We start from the raw sequence: 20,845 nt of genomic DNA, 5'->3' as shown, positions 1-20,845 counted from the left end.
CCGCTGGAGAGGCCAACTCCGTACAAAGAAGGTGGCAAAGGAGTGTCATTCACGACCTTTACAGGGTTTGATGACAAGAAGAAGGCTCTTTCATTCCTCCAGCAGTTTGACAAGGCCTATGCAGGGGGAAACTTTACAAAGGCTTCAAAGGTCCGCAAGGCAGCCACTTTCTTGACAGGGAATGCGGGACAATGGTGGACAACTTTATTGCTTCAAGGGCAAGCTCCGTCCACATGGATTTACTTTAAGCAGATTTTTGCAGCAGCATGGTTATCTGATGATTTCGAAGCAAATGTCATGACAGAATGGCATCAGCTTAATGCTGCCACTTGCAGAAATCTGGATGATTACAATCGGAAGTTTTGGAAAGCTCTACTTCCAGTAACTTCCTATAGGTTTGTGCCATTGACAGAACAGATTGAAAAATACTGTTGTGGCCTACCTAAAGGATTGAGAAAGTACTGCACGAAGACAAAAGTCACTACTTTGACGCAGCTCATCGAGGTAGCAAACACTGGCAATGGTTTGCTCAAGGGAGAAGATTGTGAATTTAACACTGGCGTCAAGGCAGGATCAGGCAAGAAAAATTCAGCCAAGAAGCACGTTCCCAATGAGGCTCCTAAAGGGACTCAGGAGTCGGCCAACACAGGGAAAGACAAAGCTACGGCTGAATCAGAAAAAGGACCAGCAAAGAAATGGAAAAGACGTTTTCCTCGCAAGTCAGAAGAGCAAAAGAAGGTCCTAAGGACAGAGAACAAATGCTTTATATGTGAGCAGCCTGGCCACATTGCTTACAACTGTCCTACAAAGAAAAGGCCAGCTGATTCTGAAGACAAGGAGGACAGGAAAGGAAAGAAGCCCATGGCTGGTCTAGTGCCAGATATGGTGGGCGACAAGCCAAATTCAGATGCAAGTGAGCTTTGCAGGGCATGGGGAAAGGTTAGGGATCAAACAGTGCTTATCTTCTTTGATCCAGGTGCCAAAGCCAACTTTATTTCCCCAGAATTGGCTTCAAAGTTGGGAATCAGACCTGAAGAGATGGGGTATACAGCAGAGGCAGGTTTGGCATGTCCTGGCCATACAGAGGCTGTGACACCCATCATTGGAAAGTTGCGTCTACATATCCAGTCCTATGTAGATGCTGAAGAATTTTACATCATGCCACTGGACGGATGTGATGTGTTGTTAGGTATTCCTTGGTTGTTTCGTGTACAGGGAATCATGGATGCCTACAACAAAAAGATCACTGTACAGAGCAGGGGAAAGACTCACATTCTGGATGTAAAGCTTAAAGGGGAGTCTATTCCTACTGTATCAGCTTCTGCTATTACTTCTGTAATGAAAAAGCATCTTTCTGCGTACTTGGTTTTTGCACGTGAAGTGTCAGATTGTGATGAATCAAATTTATCTGTGCTAGATAAAGAAAGGTCAATGTTTTTACAACAGTATAGTGACTGTTTTTCCGATTCATTACCGTCTCAATTACCGCCAGAGAGACCCGAGGACCATGCGATAGATTTGGTGCCAGGCAGTAGCCCACCAAATAAGCCTCCGTACAGGGTTAGTGCGGCTCAGCAGAAAAAGATAATGGGCCAAGTACAGGAGCTGTTAGAAAAGGGGCTGATTCAGCCCAGTTCATCTCCATTCTGTTCTCCAGTGTTGTTGGTGCAGAAAAAGGATGGCTCATGGCGTATGTGCATCGACTACCGTGCACTAAACAAGAATACCATCAAGAATAGGTTTCCCATACCTAGAATTGATGATATTATGGACAAATTAGAAGGAGCAACTATGTTTAGCAGGATAGATCTAAAGAGTGGGTATCATCAGATCCGCATTAGATCAGAGGATGTGCACAAGACTGCTTTTAGAACGACGTTTGGCCTTTACGAATTTTTAGTGATGCCCTTTGGTCTCACAAATGCTCCTGCTACGTTTAATAGGATGATGGACAGAATTTTCCGTCCACACCAGCAGTTTGTTGGTACGTTCTTTGATGACATGATAGTCTATTCAAAGAATGAAGAGGAGCATAGGCATCACTTGGCCATTGTGTTCAAAGAACTACGCAGTCATAGGTTGCTCATCAATGCAAAGAAAAGTGAGTTTTTTCTGGAAGAGATTCACTTTTTGGGACACATTGTCTCAAAGGACGGTGTCAGAATGGATCCTGCAAAAGTCGAAGCGATCAAGTCATGGCCAAATTTGAAGACGGTGCATGATGTCCGAAGCTTTTTGGGACTATGCTCCTATTACAGAAGGTTTATCCGAAATTTCGCTGAGATTGCTTCACCTTTACATGCTCTTCAAAAGAAGGCAGTCACCTTTAGATGGACACAGAAAGAGATTTCAGCTTTTAATCTCTTAAAGGAAAAGATGACTTGAGATCCAGTCATTGTGTTGCCAGATCTTAGGAAGTCATTTGTGGTCCAGTGCGACGCCTGCGGTAGTAGCATTGGTGCTGTGCTAATGCAAGATGGCAGGGTAGTAGCCTATGAGAGCAGAATTTTGCAAGGGCCAGAGATGACCATGCAGGTCTATGAGAAAGAGTTACTGGCTGTGATTCATGCGCTCTTAAGTTGGAAACACTACCTGCTAGGTGCAGACTTTGTTGTCCAAACGGACCATCAGACCTTGCGATACTTCTTGACACAGACAAAGTTATCTGAGAAGCATATGCGATGGGCAAATATCTTCTCCATGTTCCATTTTCAGATTGTGCATGTGGAAGGCAAGAAGAACGTTGTGGCCGATGCCTTGTCAAGGAAGCCACAAATTTCAGCTGTGTCGATTCCTTATCATCTTGAACTTGATGATATGAGAGAACAGTATGCAAATGATGAAGATTTTGCAAAGGTCTTCGAGCAGCTAATGGATGGACAACGTCATGAACACTATCTTCTCAAAGGTGGGTTCATGATGATGCATGGCAGATTGTGTGTCACAAAGCCATTGCGACGCAAAGTTATGGAAGAGAGTCATGTCCCACCGTATGCAGGGCATCGTGGTATCGATGCTACAGTTAAAGCGGTAGAGACATTCTTCTATTGGCCTACATTGAGAAGGGATGTGGATGCCTTTGTGCGAGAATGCCTAATATGCCAAAAGGTCAAGTTTGACAGGCAAAAGGCACCAGGGTTATTGCAACCACTACCTATTCCAAATAAACCATGGGAAAGTATTGCTATGGATTTTATCTTTGATCTTCCGAGAACGCAGACAGGAAATGATGGTATTTGGACCATTATTTGCAGATTCAGCAAACAGGCTCATTTTATTCCTGTCAGGAAGAAGATAAAGCCAGATCAGATGGCACGCTTGTTTATGAGCAATATTTTCAAGTATCATGGCATGCCACAGTCGATTATTAGCGACCGTGATCCACGCATGACAAGTTTGTTCTGGAGAGGTTTGTTTGAGAATATGGGCACCACGCTCAAATTCTCTTCGTCATTTCATCCTCAAACAGATGGGCAGTCAGAAGAGGCAAATTCTACTGTCCTAGATCTGCTGAAGTGCTATGTGTCAGAGCATAAAGGAAAGTGGGAGCAGTATTTGCCATTGGTGGAGTATGCATACAATAATACAGTGCATTCATCAACTGGCAAGGCACCTTTTGAGATAGTTGAAGGTGGCAAGAAAGTTCCTCCCATACTGCATACAAAGGACAAGATATTTGAAGCAGATAAGTATGTTCAGGACATGGATGAAATGTACAAGAAGGTCAAAGTGGCCTTAGAAAGGACTCAGGCAAAGCAAAAGAAAGCAGCTGATCGTCACCGTCGTGAAGTGGTATATTCACTTGGTGATTGGGTGCTTTTACGCTTTGAAAAGGCAAGGTTAAAGAAGATGAAGGGCAAGGAAAGACTGTTTCCAAAGCTCAGCATGCGTTACTATGGGCCTTTTCAAGTATGCGACATAATCAGTGATGTTGCATATAGGCTGAAATTGCATGACAGTTGGAAGATTCACAATGCGTTTCATGTGAGTCTTCTTAGACCCTATGTGGGTGATGTGCCAGAAGATATGCCAGCTGAAGATCAGCCGGAAGTCGAGGAACTTGACGAGATCTTGGTCCCTGAACAGATTTTGGCACACAAAGAAAGGAAAGTGAAAGGCAAGGTTTCTAGGCGTTACTTGGTAAAGTTCAGAAACTATCCACCAATGGATGCTAAGTGGATGGAAGGAGGTGAACTTGCAGAGTCACCAACTGTGTTATCACTTTACCTGGAAGCCTTCGATTTGCAACCTACCTTGACCCCTTGAGTTTCAAAGCTAAATGGATTGTCAGTGTGACAATGGCTTCTGAAACAAATGATGTACATGGTATTTAAAGTGAGCTCAAATCAAATACCTGTTACATGAATGTTAGAGCTGTACAGATTGTCAGTTTGGCAATTGCTCTTATGGAATGTCCAAAAGTTTGATTAGTGCTATAGAAGTGAGAATTTCTTGTCAGTTTGTCAAGGATACAGTGATTGCTTCTATTGAAGAGTACATGTGTAACTGCATTCTTAAACTGTCGGTTTGGGTATGCTCGAAAGTGTTACGGGATCCAACATGTACTATAAGATAGTGGCAAAATGTGCAGCTACCATTTTGTCATTGGAAAGTTAGTCACTCAAAGCAATGGCAGAGTGTGAAGCTACCACTATGTCATTGGGACAGGGTTCACACGCAGGCAATACATGAGTCGACGAGGTGTTGAATACACCAGGGTTGACAATGAGCATGTATGTGTCGTACATGTGTCGACAGGTGTTGAATACATCAATGTTGACTAGGAGCTTGTACGACATAGATGCAAACGAGGACGTTTGAGATTTCAAGAGGGGGGTATGTCACCAGTGTGTGACTACTATCTATCCTTTTTGTTGATTTCTTTCTTATTATCTATTTACTTTCATTTTTTGGAAACACCCCTCGGGAAATCTAACTGCCCTGCATTGCATAGCTAGTGTGGAACTGTCCAGAGGGAGTCCAGGCCTGAGGGCAAGAGAGCACTAAGGTTGGACAAGGACTATGGTTAGCCAAGTGGGGTCATTGACTAGCCAAAGTGGAATCCTTTGCTACAGAGGCTACATTTCAGTTCTGGGTGTGGCCGCAGTGTACAAAGAGGGTCGGATGACCTAGAAAGATACAATGGCAGCATCTCCTAAAATTTAGGGAACTGCTATTTTGGGACCTGAAAATGTCTTCGCGTCATTACGTGCAGTTTGACATGGGGATCATTTTGTTACTCTGTGGCCAAGTCAACAGAGGCTGCAGGTGAGATATTTTTAGACCCGAGGGTCTAAAGCGGGAAAATGCACAAATGAGTGACACTTGGCACTTTGAGGCCAGTTTACTACTTATAGAGAAGGCAAAAACGTGATTTATAGTTGGGAGGCTCATTTTGCAAGTCTCTGTCACAGGTTAAGAGCTATGGAGTGCTTGCTTTCCCTCTTATGCACAGTGCGGTGCCAGGAGTGATGCCCTGCACGCTACGCACTGCCCTCTCTCTCCCCTTTGGCAGTATGTTATGCCCCTCTAGTGGGCTCTTCATTTGACCAATGTACAGTTGTGTGGGTTCATGCGCGATTGCCGAGGCAAGAGCCTCTTGCACAGGTACTGGATTAGCTAGCGGCTAATCCCCCCGCAGGTACAGGTGAATTCGGAGAGGTTTCACGCCAGAAATCTCGTCCGATTCAAAGGGCAAGTAGCCCTACAGGTGCGGGAGCTCGAGGACTTGCTAGGGATGCGACCGGCACGCGGAACGGAGCCCGAAACAGTGAATTACAGCCTGCTGTGTATTTTTGCAGGTTTAGGGTTTTGGCCCTAAACGGACCCTAATACCCCCAGGAGGTTCGGGGACGCAAAGGGACCGCTGTACAGGTGATCTGGCGCATTTTCAGGGCTGAAAACAGAGAATTCAGCGTGCTGCAGATTCTCGCCAGGTTTTGCAAAGTGCCCGTATGCGTCGGGAAAGTCAGCCAATGCGTGGGAATACTGACTGTGAAGGGTTCTAGTACAGTTATGCTGCCGAAATCGGGCTGGAACAGTGGAAATTCAGCCGAGTTTGTGCGGGGCAGCTTGTAGGAACCACAGCGTTTATTCCCTCTTTTGAACAATAAAGAAATACCGAAAGGGGCGCCTAAGTTAGGGGCCAATCTGGTGTCCGTCTACTCATACAGGTGCAATCTAGCAGCCTGTATCCCTCTCCCCTTTGTTGTGTCTTGAAAGTACAGGTAAAATAGACGACTAATAATGGGTGAAAGCTAAATCAAGGTTTAAAGTAAAGTCTACCGCCCTTTTTTGGATTGAACAGGCCGGTTTCACCGACCACTTAGCACAAGCTTTCACAAAGCTGTCCAAACCTGGCGAGGGCTGAAAACGCAGGTTGTCGACCGGATTTCGACAGCACGACGCAAAAACCCCTGTAGGTCAAAAACACCTATCTAGGACGGATTCCCTCGATATCTGGAAGCTTTCTGGTGAGCTGTCACAGAAATTCAGCGGGCTGTAATTCTCTGTTTTTCACTGCCGGGAGCCCAAAAGCCTGTACACGCATCCCAAGGCTCTCACGAGGCTCCCCCGATGTTCCCTTGCAGTTTAGGTGGGAAACCCTAAACCTGTAGAAAAACACAGCAGGCTGTAATTCCCTGTTTCGGATCGTTTTTAGCGGAGCGAACACGCCTACGCGTGTCCCAAGGGCTCCCGCACGCAATGGGACAGTTCCCCTGTGAATTGGACGAGTTTTCACGCGAGAAAACTCTCCAAACTCACAATCTTTCGTGATGGAACTGTGCGTACCTGTGGGGGATTAGCAATTAGCTAATCCGGTTCCTGTTCAGAAGGCTCTTGCCTTGGCAAACGCGCATAAACCCCAGAACTGTACATAGGTCAAATGAGAAGCCCACTGTGGGGCATAACATACTGTACGTAGGGGGAAAGAGAGCAGTACGTAGCGTGCAGGGCATCACTCCCGTCACCATACTGTGCATAGAGGGCAAGGTAAGCATTCCATAGCTTCTGTAACTGCTACAATCCACCTGAGGCTGAAAATGGCGCCCCCTTTGTTGATATGCAGCTCGTTTTTGCCTCCCAGAGTGGCAGAATCCCTCACAAGCTGACACGTCGCCCAGTTTCCGAGTTTGGGCTTTCCCTGCTAAAAATATCTCAACTGGTGCGTCAGTTGACTTGGCAGCAGAGCAATAAAATGTTCCCCTTGTCATTCCAGAGCTAATGACGCGAACACATTTTCCGGTCAAAAATAGCAGTTCCCTAAATTTTAGGAGATACTTCCATGGCGTCCCTATCGATCTCCTTACCATCATTGAAGACTACCATTTGACCAACATCTACAATGTGGGTTAATTTACTGGCCCCTTTTAACTTATAAAGTTGCAGTGACTTGACGAGTGGCCCAAATTCCAGTTTGGCGCACACGAGCTTCCATACTCATCAGAATTTAGTGCTTACTGGCCCAGGCAGTCCATGTCTGATCGACCTAGATCCCCGATGTGAGAAACCCATTTGGCTACAATCGTTTCACACTGGCCATGCAATGTCCACTTGCACCTTTTCAAGGGTTCCGAGACAAACAAGTAAAAAAATAAAATAAATATATCTAATACTTATTTACGGAAGGCAACAGGAAAAATACACCTCTTGGTGACAGCCCGCATCCTCCTTTCCCTAAAAAACAGCAAGAAACGCTTGTGAAACCTTTAAAAACAGTAAACACAAATTTAAAACCCTAAAAACAGTGAGAGACCCATGAGAGAGAGAGAGGGAGAGACTAGAGTGAGGGAGAAATACCAAATGGAGCTTGAAGCCTTGAAGCTTGAGGCTTGAGGCTTGAGCCTTGAGGCCCAAGAGAGAGGGAGAGAGATGAGACTTGAGAGAGGGATGTAAGGTGCAACGGAAGCGAATGCTAAACTTTGCTCAAGATGAGTGCTCCGAACTGTGCTCAAGGGTTCCTTTTACTTACAATGGGAGAGCCTTCCGTTCCTTTAGTGAGAGAGAGCAATGGACACAAACAAAGTGGTGAACACTGTGAATGAAGGTGCATGAGATTGAGAGAGAGAGAGAGAGAGAGAGAGAGAGAGAAGAATACGACACCAGAATGTTGTCAAAACCCTCCTTCAAAGGCCCCACTCTCTATGGCCAGAGCGGTCTACTATTGATTGCACAAATCTCTACAATGCTTAGACTTGTTGACAATGTCGACGACGAGACGGACTGGAATCTGAAAAAGCTAATGGCTGGAATCTGCAAATCTTTATCTGCTGAATTCTGACTCTTATGTAGGTGACGATGTCGATGCTGAAAACTAAAAACGTTGGTGCAACATGTGTCTTGTCGCGGAGAATCTGCAAAACGCTAGGTTGTCATGCTCATGCAAAAACGCTAGGGCTGAATGTTGTCCCGTTGTCACCAGATTGTCTTGCAAATGCAAAACGCTAGGCTAGTTGCTTGAACATGCTACCGCCGGGCTGATCTGCAATGCAAAAACGGCAGGGCTTTGCTGTTGATGAAAACGTTGGCTGATTGATCTCGGCAAAAACGCTGGGCTGGTCTTTTGGGGGGGGGGGGGGGGGGGTATCTTGCTGAGAAGGTGCCTGATGAACAAAGTGTTCATGCTGCCTCTTCTGCCCAAGAGTGCTAGCGCTAGGGTTTCTTATATACTTCCTTGTCAAATTGCCCTACCCAGTTTCCCAACAAAAGTCACTTAAAAATAATAAGTGAAAATTGGCTAAAATAGGAAAAATAGGTCTGCACTGTAAAAATGATCCTGATGGGTTCTGACTGTAATCTGATGATCATGCTATGTGCAACTAGAGGATATGCATCTACTTTAAGTACCTAGGCATACGTGGTATGCAAACAGACTCACAAAAGTGCCAAAACACTTTCTAAGCTAGCTAAATTGAACCCATGTCATTAAGTAGCTTGTCCACGTACACATAGGGTTAGATGTACACGTGGCATCCCCTCCTTTTCAAAGTGAGGTACTAATACCGAACTGCATGGCGTCGAGGGAGATCGCCAACAGCGTCTGTAATCCTGTTAAGGACTCTTCGCCGGCCCACTCTGATGCGTGGATCGTGCGATACTTAAAAGTCTGCAACGCTTGCTTCTTTGGGCCGCGCCGAAAGCGACACAAAGTCATATGTGGCTCCTTCAATGCTTCAACTTTGTCTATAGTCATGCGTCTACCTTCTTGAAGAATCTGCGAGGATGAAAATTCTTGAAACCACTTTCAACACAAAACCATGAACATACCCATTCCATGTAAAGTGACTGGAAAAAGACTATCTTTTGGAAAAAATTGTGCATGCAATGTAGATGAACAAAGTGACAGAGTGTCAAACCAATCATCAAACACACGCAAACAATGGGGTCGAATCGTGACTTTCTGATCTAAATCAATCAACTGTGGCAAAACACAATGGAGATGCCGATACTTGATGCTCAATCCTTCTTGTGCTCTTTCTGATACTGTGTCATGCCAAGAAAGAGACATGGAATGTAAATTCCTTGAATGCAAACATTTCATCTTTTCATGAGTAATCCGCATACATCCGTGCTAATTCATGAGTGAATCGTGCTCATCGTACAATATATCATGCCTATGAAAAGGGATCACATAAGAACGATGACTAAAATACAGGAAAGCATCACGAATGAAACACTCAAACAATGCGTACTGACTAATCATTCGTATACATAATACTTCCTATGGGGGTTCTTTGGACCTCGACTCGAGAGCCAAGATCGGTTCTTCGTGATTGATCGACTCTGCAATGAGGTTAGCGTCACGAGAAAAAGTATCAACTAAACCATCATCCTTGTGAACAATCACAGCTTCTTCCTGCAAATCATCATGATCGTAAATAATCACATCTTGATCATGCAAATCATCATGCTTATCATCTCGCTTATCATTATTATGCAAATCATGTGTGTCATGCTTTGGAAAAGAAGAGACTAAGAGAGTCTCCTTTTCCGGATTCTTTGCAATCTTCGCCTACACATTAGAAATGAGAGATGAAGAATGAACAACTTGCTCTCCACGAATGACAATGGGAGAGTCACTTTTGGCATTGAAAGTGAACGTATTTTCCGCCCAATCAATGAGAGGGTTATGCTCACGAAACCATCGAATGCCCAAAAGCATATCACATCCTGAAAGAGGAGACTACAAATTTTCTGCGGAAGGACACTTGTTGAACAGTGAACAAAACATCAAGGCACTCTTGCGTGATGAGAGAGTCCATACCGGGAGAGAAGCCTCACACCTCGAAAGGAGATGTCTTGCGAACCTCCAAGCGGGCTCTTTCGACAAGAGAGTCACTAATCAATTCATGCATACTGCCTGGGTCAAACAATATGACAAAACCCTGACCCTTCACATAACCATAACACTTAATGAGAGACTCATCAATGGGAGGATCATGAAAGACTTGGGTCACACTCGTGTTCTCATTTATTGCATTGACAGAGGAAGTGAGTTCTGTGGGTTCTTTAGAGTCATTAGATTCAAGCTTAGGACATGTTCTTTTTATGTGACCCTTCATGTGACAATGAAAACAAAAACCTTCCTTAGAATAAATGCTTTGTTCTTCCGACGTGATGTATCCTTCTAAAATTCCTTGTTCCGCTTTTTCATCTAGGGTGAGCTTAGGTTTAGCAATTGTGTTAGCTTTACCCTTCTGTTCATTTGGAGAGTTCTTTTCTGAGAGACTATTGGAAGATTAGTTAGAAGAGTTACCGTTCTTACCATTCTTACCGTTTTGAGGGTTCTGAGAAGTCTGAGAGGTACTTATAGAAGTCTTGTTTTCCTTAGGCCTTTCCCTTGTTGTGCTTCATCTCTTGTGCGAGAGCAACCGCTACCGCCTTGTTGAGGTCGATTGGATCGAGCACCTCGACATCAAACTTGATATACTCGTCCAATCCATAAAGGAATGCCTCTTTGCACGCCGCATCTGATTTGCGTAATTGAGTGCCGAGCCAATCATCCTTCAACCGTTATGTTTGAGACCGCGCCAATCGTCCTTCAACCGTGGTAGGTACTGTGGTGGCATAAACCGCGCCTTTAGCTTGTCTTGGAAGTCGGCCCAATTGAACGAAAGGGACGTACCTTCTTCGGCTTCCTCTAGGTGCGCCGTCAACTGTGCTTCTTGCCATGCGTGGTACCAATTAATGGCATCACCGGCAAGGTACATACCTGCCGTCAAAACCTTACTATTTCCTGTCTTCTAAGTTGTCGCAAAATAAGCATTAAATTGATGCAACCTAGAATGAATAACAGTAGCATCTATCTTACCGTCATACTTACTGAAAGTCAACTTCTCGGTGACGGGGTTGTTGGAGTCCGAATCTCGGCTTGCGCCACTTGAGGAACCACTAACATCTTTGGTTGGCTCGGGTTTCAAGGTGATAACTTGTCGAACCAACTCTTGCATGCGTAGGTCTCTCTGTACCTCACGCTTTGCCTCCAAAGCCGCTCGCCTCTCTTCGGCTACCTCCTTTCTTGCTTCAGCCACCACGCGCGCTTGCTCACGCTCACGCTCAATGGCTACCTGTCTTTCTTCGGCCGCCTCTTTTCTTGCTTCGGCCGCCAAGCGCGCTTGCTCATGCTCACGCTCATACGCTGTCTGTCTTTCTTCAGCCGCCTCTTTTCTTGCTTCGGCCTCCAAGCGCGCTGCTTGCTCATGCTCACGCTCACGCTCAACGGCTGCCTGTCTTTCTTCGGCCGCCTCTTTTCTTGCTTCGGCCGCCAAGCGCTCTTGCTCATGCTCACGCTCATAGGTTGTCTGTCTTTCTTCGGGCACCTCTTTTCTTGCTTCGGCCGCCAAGCACGCTGCTTGCTCATGCTCACGCTCAATAGCTGCCTTTCTTTCTGCTTTTCTTTCTTTTCGTTCCTCAGTCGACAAGCGTGCTTGCTCACGCTCGCGATCCAAGGAGTACTATCTTTCTTGGCGTCACGCTTCTTGCTGTGGCATCATGTCCATTGATTTGACCAAAACCTCCATAGGATTTGGTGCAATCCTTGGCGTAGATGGGGAAGGGGGAAGGTCAGAAAAACCTTTTGGTGGGGAAAATCCTTCTTCCCCACTGCCATGCTCATCACCTCCATGCGAAGTATCCATTCCGCTTCAGGTAATGACCATGCACTAAAGTCTTGGGTTCTTAAGTTCACGAGGAACTTGGGTTCTTGTGGTTCTTGGGGTCTTGGGTTCTTGAGTTCTTGAGGTTCTTGAGGTTCTTGGGGGTCTTGAGGCTCTTCTGTAGCTTGCAATCTGTGTTACAGAAGGATCTTCTCTTCACCCGAGCTCCCCTTTCCCGCGGGCGCACCCCTTACGCGGCCTTGTGCTCACACCAAGGTTGCTTTTTCCCACCTTGGTGTGAGCACAAGGCCGCCAAGGGGCCCGTGGAAAAGAACAGAACTCGGGTGAAGAGAAGATCCTTCTCTAACACAAATTGCAAGCGAAAGAAGAACCTTAAGAACCCAAGAACCTCAAGACCCTCAAGAACCCCAAGAACCAAGACCCTCAAGAACCCCAAGTACACCCAAGTTCCTCGTGAACTTAAGAACCCAAGACCACAAGAACCCACGACTTCAGTGGATGGTCATCACTTGAAGCGGAATGGATACTTCGCTTGGAGGTGATGAGCATAAGAGAGGCGAAGAAGAATTTTCCCCACCAGGAGGTTTTTCCGACCCTCCCTCTTCCCCATCTACGCCAAGGATTGCACTGACTCCTATGGAGGAGTTGGAACAAATGTTTATGGACGGCAAGTTAGTACGCGAAGCAAGGAAGTTACAACGCGAAGCAGGGAAAGCAAAAATTGATCGTAAGTATAAAGAAAGAATGGCAGCCATAGCACGTGAGCGCGACGAAAGGGAAGCAAAATTTGATCGCGAGAACAAAGCAAGAATGCAAGAGATGTTGCGACTCTTTTCTCAAGTGCAGGCATAGATGCAAGAGATTCGGGAAAAGGAGACTCTCTCAGTCTCTTCTTCTCCAAACCATGACACACAGGATTTGCATGATGATAAGCATGAAGAATTGCATGACAATGACAAGCATGATGATTTGGATGACAATGACAAGCATGATGATTTGCATGATCAAGATGTGATTGTTCACGAGCATGATGATTTGTATGACCACAACATGATTGTTCACAAGAATGATGAGTTAGTTGATACTATTTCTAGTGAAGCTAACCTCATTGCAAATTCAATCAATCACGAAGAACCGATCTTGGCTCTCGAGTCAAGGTCCAAAGAACCCCCTCAGGAAGAACCAATCTTGGCTCTCGAGCCTAGGTCCAAAAGAACCCCCTCAAGAAGAATCGATCTTGGCTCTCGAGCCTAGGTCCAAAGAACCACCACATGAAGTACTATGTGTTCGAATGATTAGTCAGCACGCATTGTACGAGTGTTTCATTAATGATGCTTTCCTGTATTTTAATCAGCGACTTTAGGTGATCCCTTTTCATAGGCATGCCATATTGCACAATGAACACGATTCACTCATAAATGAGCACGAATGTAAGTGGATTTCTCATGAAAAGCTGAAAAGTATGCATTCAAGGAAGTCACATTCCATGTCTCTTTCTTGGCATGACACAGTATCAAAAAGAGCACAAGAAAGATTGAGCATCAAGCATAGGCATTTCCATTGTGTTTTGCCACAGTTGATTGATTTAGATCAGAAAGTCAAGATTCGACGCCATTGTTTGCGTCTGTTTGATGAACGGTTTGGCACTCCGCCACTTTGTTCATTTGCATTGCATGCACAGTTTGTTCGAAAGACTAGTATTTTTCCAGTCACTTTACATGGCATGGGTATGTTCATGTTTTTGAGTTGGAAGTGGTTTCAAGAATTTTCAGCCTCGGAGATTCTTGAAGAAGATGGACCTACGTCCATAGACAAAGTTGAAGCATTGACGGAGACACACAAGCCTTTGTGTCGCTTTCGGCGCAGCCCAAAGAAGCAAGCATTGCAGACCTTTATGAAGTTCAAGTTTCGCACGACCCACGCATCAAAGTGGGCCGGCGAAGAGTCTTTTCCAGGATTTTGGATGCAATTGGCGATCTCCCTTGACGCAATACAGTTCGGTACCAGTACCTCACTTTGAAAAGGAGGGGATGTCACGTGACACATCCAACCCTATGTGTCCGCGGACAAGCTACAGCATGACCAAGGTTCAATTCAATCAAGTCAGTCTAGAATAGGAAGTGATCTGGCACATTTGTGAGTCTGTTCGCAGACCGTGCATGTCCAGACACTTAGATTAGATGCATATCCTCTGGTTGCACAGAGCATTCCCATCAGATTCCATCAGGAGTATTTTTACAATGCATAGCCATATTTTCCCTATTTTTGACATTTTTCACTTATTATTTTTAAGTGACTTTCATTGGAAACTGGGTAGGGCAATTTTCACAAGCAAGTATATGAAGAAACCTAGCGCTCGCACTTAGGAGCAGAAGAGGCAACAGGAACCAAGATTCAACAGGCAACTTCTCAACAGAACCCCATTAGAAGACCTAGCGTTTTGCAAACTGCAACACCTAGCGTTTTGTGATCAAGATCAGCCCTGGCGTTTTTGTTCAGCAGATCGGCCTCGACTACAGCAAGACAGCAGGAACCTTAGCGTTTTTGCAGCAGAATACAAATCAGCCCTAGCGTTAGCATATTTCCACCACAGAACCCCAAACCAGCCTAGCAATTTTGGATCAGCCAGAGACCTAGCGTTTTTGTAGATCTTTGCAACAAAAACACAAGAGGAACCAACGTTTTCAGTTTGTAGCATGCAGACATCGCAGAAGAAGTCCCGAACCTCGCAGATCTCACATTCCTGCAGCAGATCCTCGCCGCACGATCAGATCCATCGAAGTTTGCAGATTCAACCAGGAAAACGCAGATTCCAGCATCTGCGTTTTCAGCACGTCGTCGTTGCATAATCGTCATCAACATTGACACCCACATAGAGTCAGAATTCAGCAGATAAAGATTTGCAGATTTCATCCATTAGCATTTTTAGATTACAGCCTATCTCGTCGACGTCTTCGTCGTCGTTGACATCGTCGGCAAGTCCAAGCATTGTAGAGATTTGTGCAATCATAAGTAGACCGCTCTCGCCAAAGAGAGTGGGGTCCTTGGAGGAGGGTTTGACAACTTACTGGTGTCGTATTCTTCTCTCTCTATCTCTGAGTCTCGGTACCTTCATTCACAGTGTTCACCAGTTTGTTTGTGACCATTGCACTCTCTCATTAGAGGAACGGAAGGTTCTCCCTTCCGTAAGTAAAAGGAACCCTTGAGCACATTTCGGAGCACTCATCTTGAGCAAAGTTCAGCATTCACTTCCGTTGCACCTTACAAGCCTTGAGGCATTATATAGGATAGTCCCCCCCCCCTCCCCTAAACATTCAAAAACATTGCCCCCTGAACGGCCTGATTTTTCGAAAAAATGGTCACAATTTTGAATTTCAAAATTTCCCATCCGGCTAGCCCGTTCCACATTCCGAACTTCCGTTCCGACCAATCGTCCGGTTACTTGGCTCAAGTGAGAACACGTTTTCGGAACGGTAGGGGCCTGTTCTGCCCGTTCCTTGTTACTCTGACCCACAGTGACTTGATGTAGCCCTTTGGAGCAAGATAAGACTATGGTTCATAATGCTGAAAGGAGTATTTAAGCAATTGTATCTACTCTTTCCATACACAATTTGGCTAGAGAAGTTTGTGCTTGAGAGTACACCAGAAGACTTCTATGCTTGATATATCTGTAGTAGCCACGTTGGTGGGATTGTTTAATCGTCTAACGCTACATTTCCGGAAGCATGAAGATCTGAGATTCTCATCATAGCATATATGTGATATAAGGAGATATCACCATGTAGGAGGTGTATTTTTCATGTTGCCTTCTTTAAATATGTACTCCACATTTTTATTTATTTTATATTTACTTGTTTTCCCCGATACCCTTGAAAAGGTGCAAGTGGACATTGCATGGCCAATGTGAAACGACTACGACTGAACAGCTCTCTCACATCGAGTCTAGATCGGTCAGTCTGGGAATGACATTCCTGAGGCTCCCCAGGTGATTTCTTGCAGTTTAGGTACGAAACCCTAAACGTACAAAAAAACACAGCAGGTTGTAATTCTCTGTTTTGGATCGTTTTAAGTGGAGTGAACACATCTACGTGTGTCCCAAGAGTTCTCGCATGCAATGGGACAGTCCCCTGTACTTTGGACGAGTTTTCACGCGAGAAAACTCTCCAAATTCGCAATCTTTCGCGATGGAACTGTGCATACCTGTGGGGGCATGATCATCTAAGTAGCCCAACTAGTGGGGCATTACAAAAGGGGGAAGAGATGAACGAGCACTACATTTCCGGAAGCATGAAGATCTGAGATTCTCATCATAGCATATATGTGATATAAGGATATCACCATGTAGGAGGTGTATTTTTCATGTTGCCTTCTTTAAATATGTACTCCACATTTTTATTTATTTTATATTTACTTGTTTTCCCTGATACCCTTGAAAAGGTGCAAGTGGACATTGCATGGCCAATGTGAAACGACTACGACTGAGCAGCTCTCTCACATCGAGTCTAGATCGGTCAGTCTGGGAATGACATTCCTGAGGCTCCCCAGGTGATTTCTTGCAGTTTAGGTACGAAACCCTAAACGTACAAAAAAACACAACAGGTTGTAATTCTCTGTTTTGGATCGTTTTAAGCGGAGTGAACACATCTACGTGTGTCCCAAGAGTTCTCGCATGCAATGGGACAGTCCCCTGTACTTTGGACGAGTTTTCACGCGAGAAAACTCTCCAAATTCGCAATCTTTCGCGATGGTATTGTGCATACCTGTGGGGGCATGATCATCTAAGTAGCCCAACTAGTGGGGCATTACAAAAGGGGGAAGAGATGAACGAGAGCAAATCATCGCGCTACATGAGACAAAGAAGAAGAAAAACTGTTGTGAACCTGCACCCACTACTCACACACACACTGCAGGTCACTTATGAATAAAATCAGCCTTCACTCTGTTTTTGGGTTTTCCCTCTTTTTTGGATGAGACTTCTCCAAAGAGTGAGTTGACCTGTAGGTTGCTCTTGTACTGCCATGTGTCCAGTTTGTCATTTTGGTTTAATTTCCTAGTTCCCACCACCTTATAAAGTTGTGACTTACCTAGTGACCCAAATCCCATTTGGCGTACACAGGCTTCCATAGGCTCGACCAATCCTAGACTGACCGACCTAGATTCCCGACGCGAGAAACCCGTTCGTCCGCAACCGTTTCACACTGGCCATGCAATGTCAACTTGCACCTTTTCAAGGGTTTCGGGGAAAACAAGTAACAATAAAATAAATAAAAATATGTAGTACATATTTAAAGAAGGCAACAGGTAAAATACACATAGTGAGATACCCTCTTGAAATATTGCAAGCGACCTCGCTTACATGCCAATAATACATGTTGATATCTCTTGATATCACATTTATTCTATGATGGGAATCAAAGATATTCATGCTTTCGAAAATGTAATGTTGGACGATTAGACAATCCCACCATCTTGGCTACCACACATATAACAAGCATAGAAGTCTTCTGGTGTACTCTCAAGTACAAACTTCTCTAGCCAAATTCTATATGGCAAGAGTGAATACAATTGCTTAACTACTGCTTCGAACATCATGAACCATGCTCTTACCTTGTTCCATAGAGCAACATCAAGTCACTATGGGTTCCATCTGAAAGGCTTCAAGATATAGTTACAATAGCTGAGGTGAATCAACCAATTCACACTCTTCCATCCATTTAGCATCCAAAGATCGATAGTTCTTGAACTTCACCAAATAGCGCCTTGCAACCCTTCCTCTAACCTTCCTTTCCTTATGTGCCAATATGTGTTCAAGAACAAGAATCTCATCCAATTCTTCCACTTCAAGTTGTTCCTCATCAAGCATATTCTCTAGCACATCACCAACAAAGTGCCTTAGAAGGTTGACATGAAAAGCATTATGTATTTTCCAACCTTCTGGTAGCTTCAACCTGTAAGCTACATCACTGAACTTTTCTGAAATCTGAAAAGGACCATAATATTCCAATGCAAGTAGCATCACCTCGACAAGAGGAAAAGAGATAGGGGTCCGGAAGACTCAGCGGATATTTGCAACAAAGCGGAGGCAATAACTGCTACCCCAACTTCCAAGGAATAGTAGGTGTGAGGAACACAAGGCATGGGAATTTCATAAGGGGGTCAACCCCATAAAGACAAGCAAGTATTGAGTCCAATCAAGTTAAATCACTAGCAACAAGGTGAGGAGGAAATCCAGCAACTCATGGATTGTAAAGTTTTTAGAAACCAATTGAGTAACAGAGACAATCATGAGACTGTTGAGCAAGCCTCCTGACTAAAAGAAAAGGGTGAAAAGAGACCAAGAGTCAAAAATAAGCAATAATTTCAACTTTATTCCTCAAGCACCCAAAGAGGAGCATCTGAGAAGTATTAAGAGGGCAAACCCACCAAGACAAGCAAGTCATGGTACAGAGACAGAGAAAGAATCAGAGCCGAGCACAGCTCAAGGTTAGCAAGCAGTCTGAAGTAGCTACTAGCAGAGGGAAAATGACAGAACAGTGTGTGTTTCTTTAAAAAAAACATGCAGATTGTAGCTGAATGAAACAATCTCAGCCAATTAAAATGACAGTGTGTGTGCGCCCGCACGCAGGTGGTGGGCATGGGATGGATGGGTGACAGTGGGCTAGGGTTGGCACCGGTGGGCGACCCAGGTGAAGTGAGCTGCAACAGGCTGCGTGCACAGGGGTGCAAGCGCGCTCAACTCAACACGTGATGTCCCCCCCCCCCCCCCCCTCTTCTCTCTGTCTCCCTCTCTCTCTCTCTCTCCACGAACATGACAACCAGCAGCTTCCACCATACAAACTAGAGTGACAACCAGCAGGTGCCACCATACAAACTAGAACTTACTCTTTAAAATTCTTTTGGCCTCTTTGAGCAACCGCCTCTTCTTTGACCTCTCTTCTTCATCACTGCTGCTGCTTTCACTGCTCCCACTGCTGTACTGCCTCTTCTTCCGGTGCTTCTTTCTCTCTTTTCTCTTATACTCGTCTTTCTTTTGCTTCTTGTCCTTTCGCCTCTTTTTCGACAAACTTCGCTCGCCCTCGCTACCTTCACGCGCTCTGAACATTAACAGGAAACAGGAGTTTCAAGAGAAGAGGAAAACATGCCGCTTACCCGAGGGGGTAGAAGAAGTTGAGACTTTCATCCTTTTGCCAACGATCTGCTCTTCCATTAGTGCCGTCTTTTGAACTTGAAAATTTACATATTGTTCTCATAGTCAGCTTTTCACTAATTACTAGTATGTAGTAAGTATGTAGTACAAGAATGTAGTATGTCGTACACATTCTAGAAAACCCCAATTAGGCACAATCTTCTAGTAGCAAAGGCAAGCAAAAGCAACGAGGCTAGGCGGCTAGTAGATCATGCATGAGGCAAATTGCAATGGTCCAAGGTGGAACACAGAGGCCACTGAGTCACGTGTACATCTAGAAAATTTATTTTTTAAAGTTTGAGATGAACCGTGAGAGCACAAAATGCTTTGGTCCAAGCTGGCTAGAGCAAGGCGATGAGTCCTTGTACACAGGATCAAAACGCTTCCTACCTTTTAATTTTACTCCTCCTTACAATGCAAGAAATGTAAGGAATTTACATAGATTTCGGGGTAATAAAAGTTACTAGTGTCCCCTAGTGGATCCTTTCCACTGAATTAGGTGGAATCAACATAGATTCCATCTTCTCACCTTCATCATTTTCAGGTCCAAAATCTGCAAACAGAATACGAGACTGAGCCCATGGCCTTGAATTTTGAATTGGGTTGTATAAACCCTCTACTAAGATAGTCAACAAGCTTATGTTCCACCTCAGCAGTCTTAGAATGACTCATTCTGTAGGGTGGTTTACTTACTGTAACATTTAATGGCCTAGTAACTTGTGTGTAGCAGAAAATAGCATGAACATAGTGAGCATTTCATTAGAATAGATTCCTAATGAGAATAACAAGAGTGCTTGGGTGGAGAGAGCATCAAAAAGCATAAGACCTAGGTAGATAGCATGAACAATACTTCAAAAGAGAGAGAAATTAAGCAGTTGACAACAGTTGAGGACCGGATGTGCATGGAGCCGGTCCCCCCTCCAAAAGGCTTTGTATTATCGTTTCTCCCATCAAGAGAGATATTTTACAATACAATCCTTTGTGTTCCTTCAATACTAGCTAGCGGTATGAAGATGGAAACTTCATGCACTATGCAAAACACTTATCAAACACAACATCAATTTCCTCACGGTCTTAGACCCAAGACCTCACACACCTTCGAAGATGGTGAGAGCGGGGTATGAGAGTAGATTGAGAGGAAGAAGGAGTATTCTTACAAGAAAGATATACATCTCCTCACATAATCACCCTTATTAGGATAGCTTAGCTTAGTAATTAGCATGGTAGAGGAGATGAGCATGCATTGAATCTTGGCTCTTGGTTGGATTTGCATCACAAAGCCAAGAGTTGTTGGTGTAGGCCTCCCTTCTCACAACCTTGGAGTAGGTGGTAAGCTTTCCATTAAAGCTTGAGAAGGAGAGAGAGAGAGAGAGAGAGAGAGAGAGAGAGAGAGTTTTTTTGCTTCACACATAGATTGTGTGAGTGTGTAAGTCAATAATGCCTTTGAAAAATCAGCCCCCTCTCTCTCTTGGTCGACCCCTCTTCCTATTTGCTCATGCAGACACCCCATTGGACCTCCCTGGGCTAGCCAATAGGATTTCAG

At 44.7% G+C, this 20,845-nt stretch overlaps 1 protein-coding gene across 2 annotated transcripts in view; it reads right to left on the bottom strand.

The window, feature by feature from the left end:
- The window catches only part of LOC147463784 (uncharacterized), an 89,233-nt gene extending 69,839 nt beyond the window's left edge, over positions 1–19,394 (bottom strand). For both annotated transcript variants that reach the window (XM_086490927.1, XM_086490934.1), the window contains exons 1-2: positions 19,266–19,394; positions 18,999–19,199 (exon numbers count right to left, since the gene is read on the bottom strand). In XM_086490927.1, the coding sequence (XP_086347053.1) occupies positions 18,999–19,199; positions 19,266–19,323 (259 nt within the window). In that variant the 5' untranslated portion in view covers positions 19,324–19,394. The remainder of the gene's footprint in view (positions 1–18,998; positions 19,200–19,265) is intronic.
- Positions 19,395–20,845: the final 1,451 nt, after the last annotated feature.

This window comes from Adiantum capillus-veneris, chromosome 2 (assembly GCF_014529385.1).
Source record: "Adiantum capillus-veneris isolate H3 chromosome 2, ASM1452938v2, whole genome shotgun sequence".
NCBI lineage: Eukaryota > Viridiplantae > Streptophyta > Polypodiopsida > Polypodiales > Pteridaceae > Adiantum > Adiantum capillus-veneris.
The sequence above is the reverse complement of the archived record's forward strand: the minus strand, read 5'-3'. Positions and strand labels throughout refer to the sequence as shown.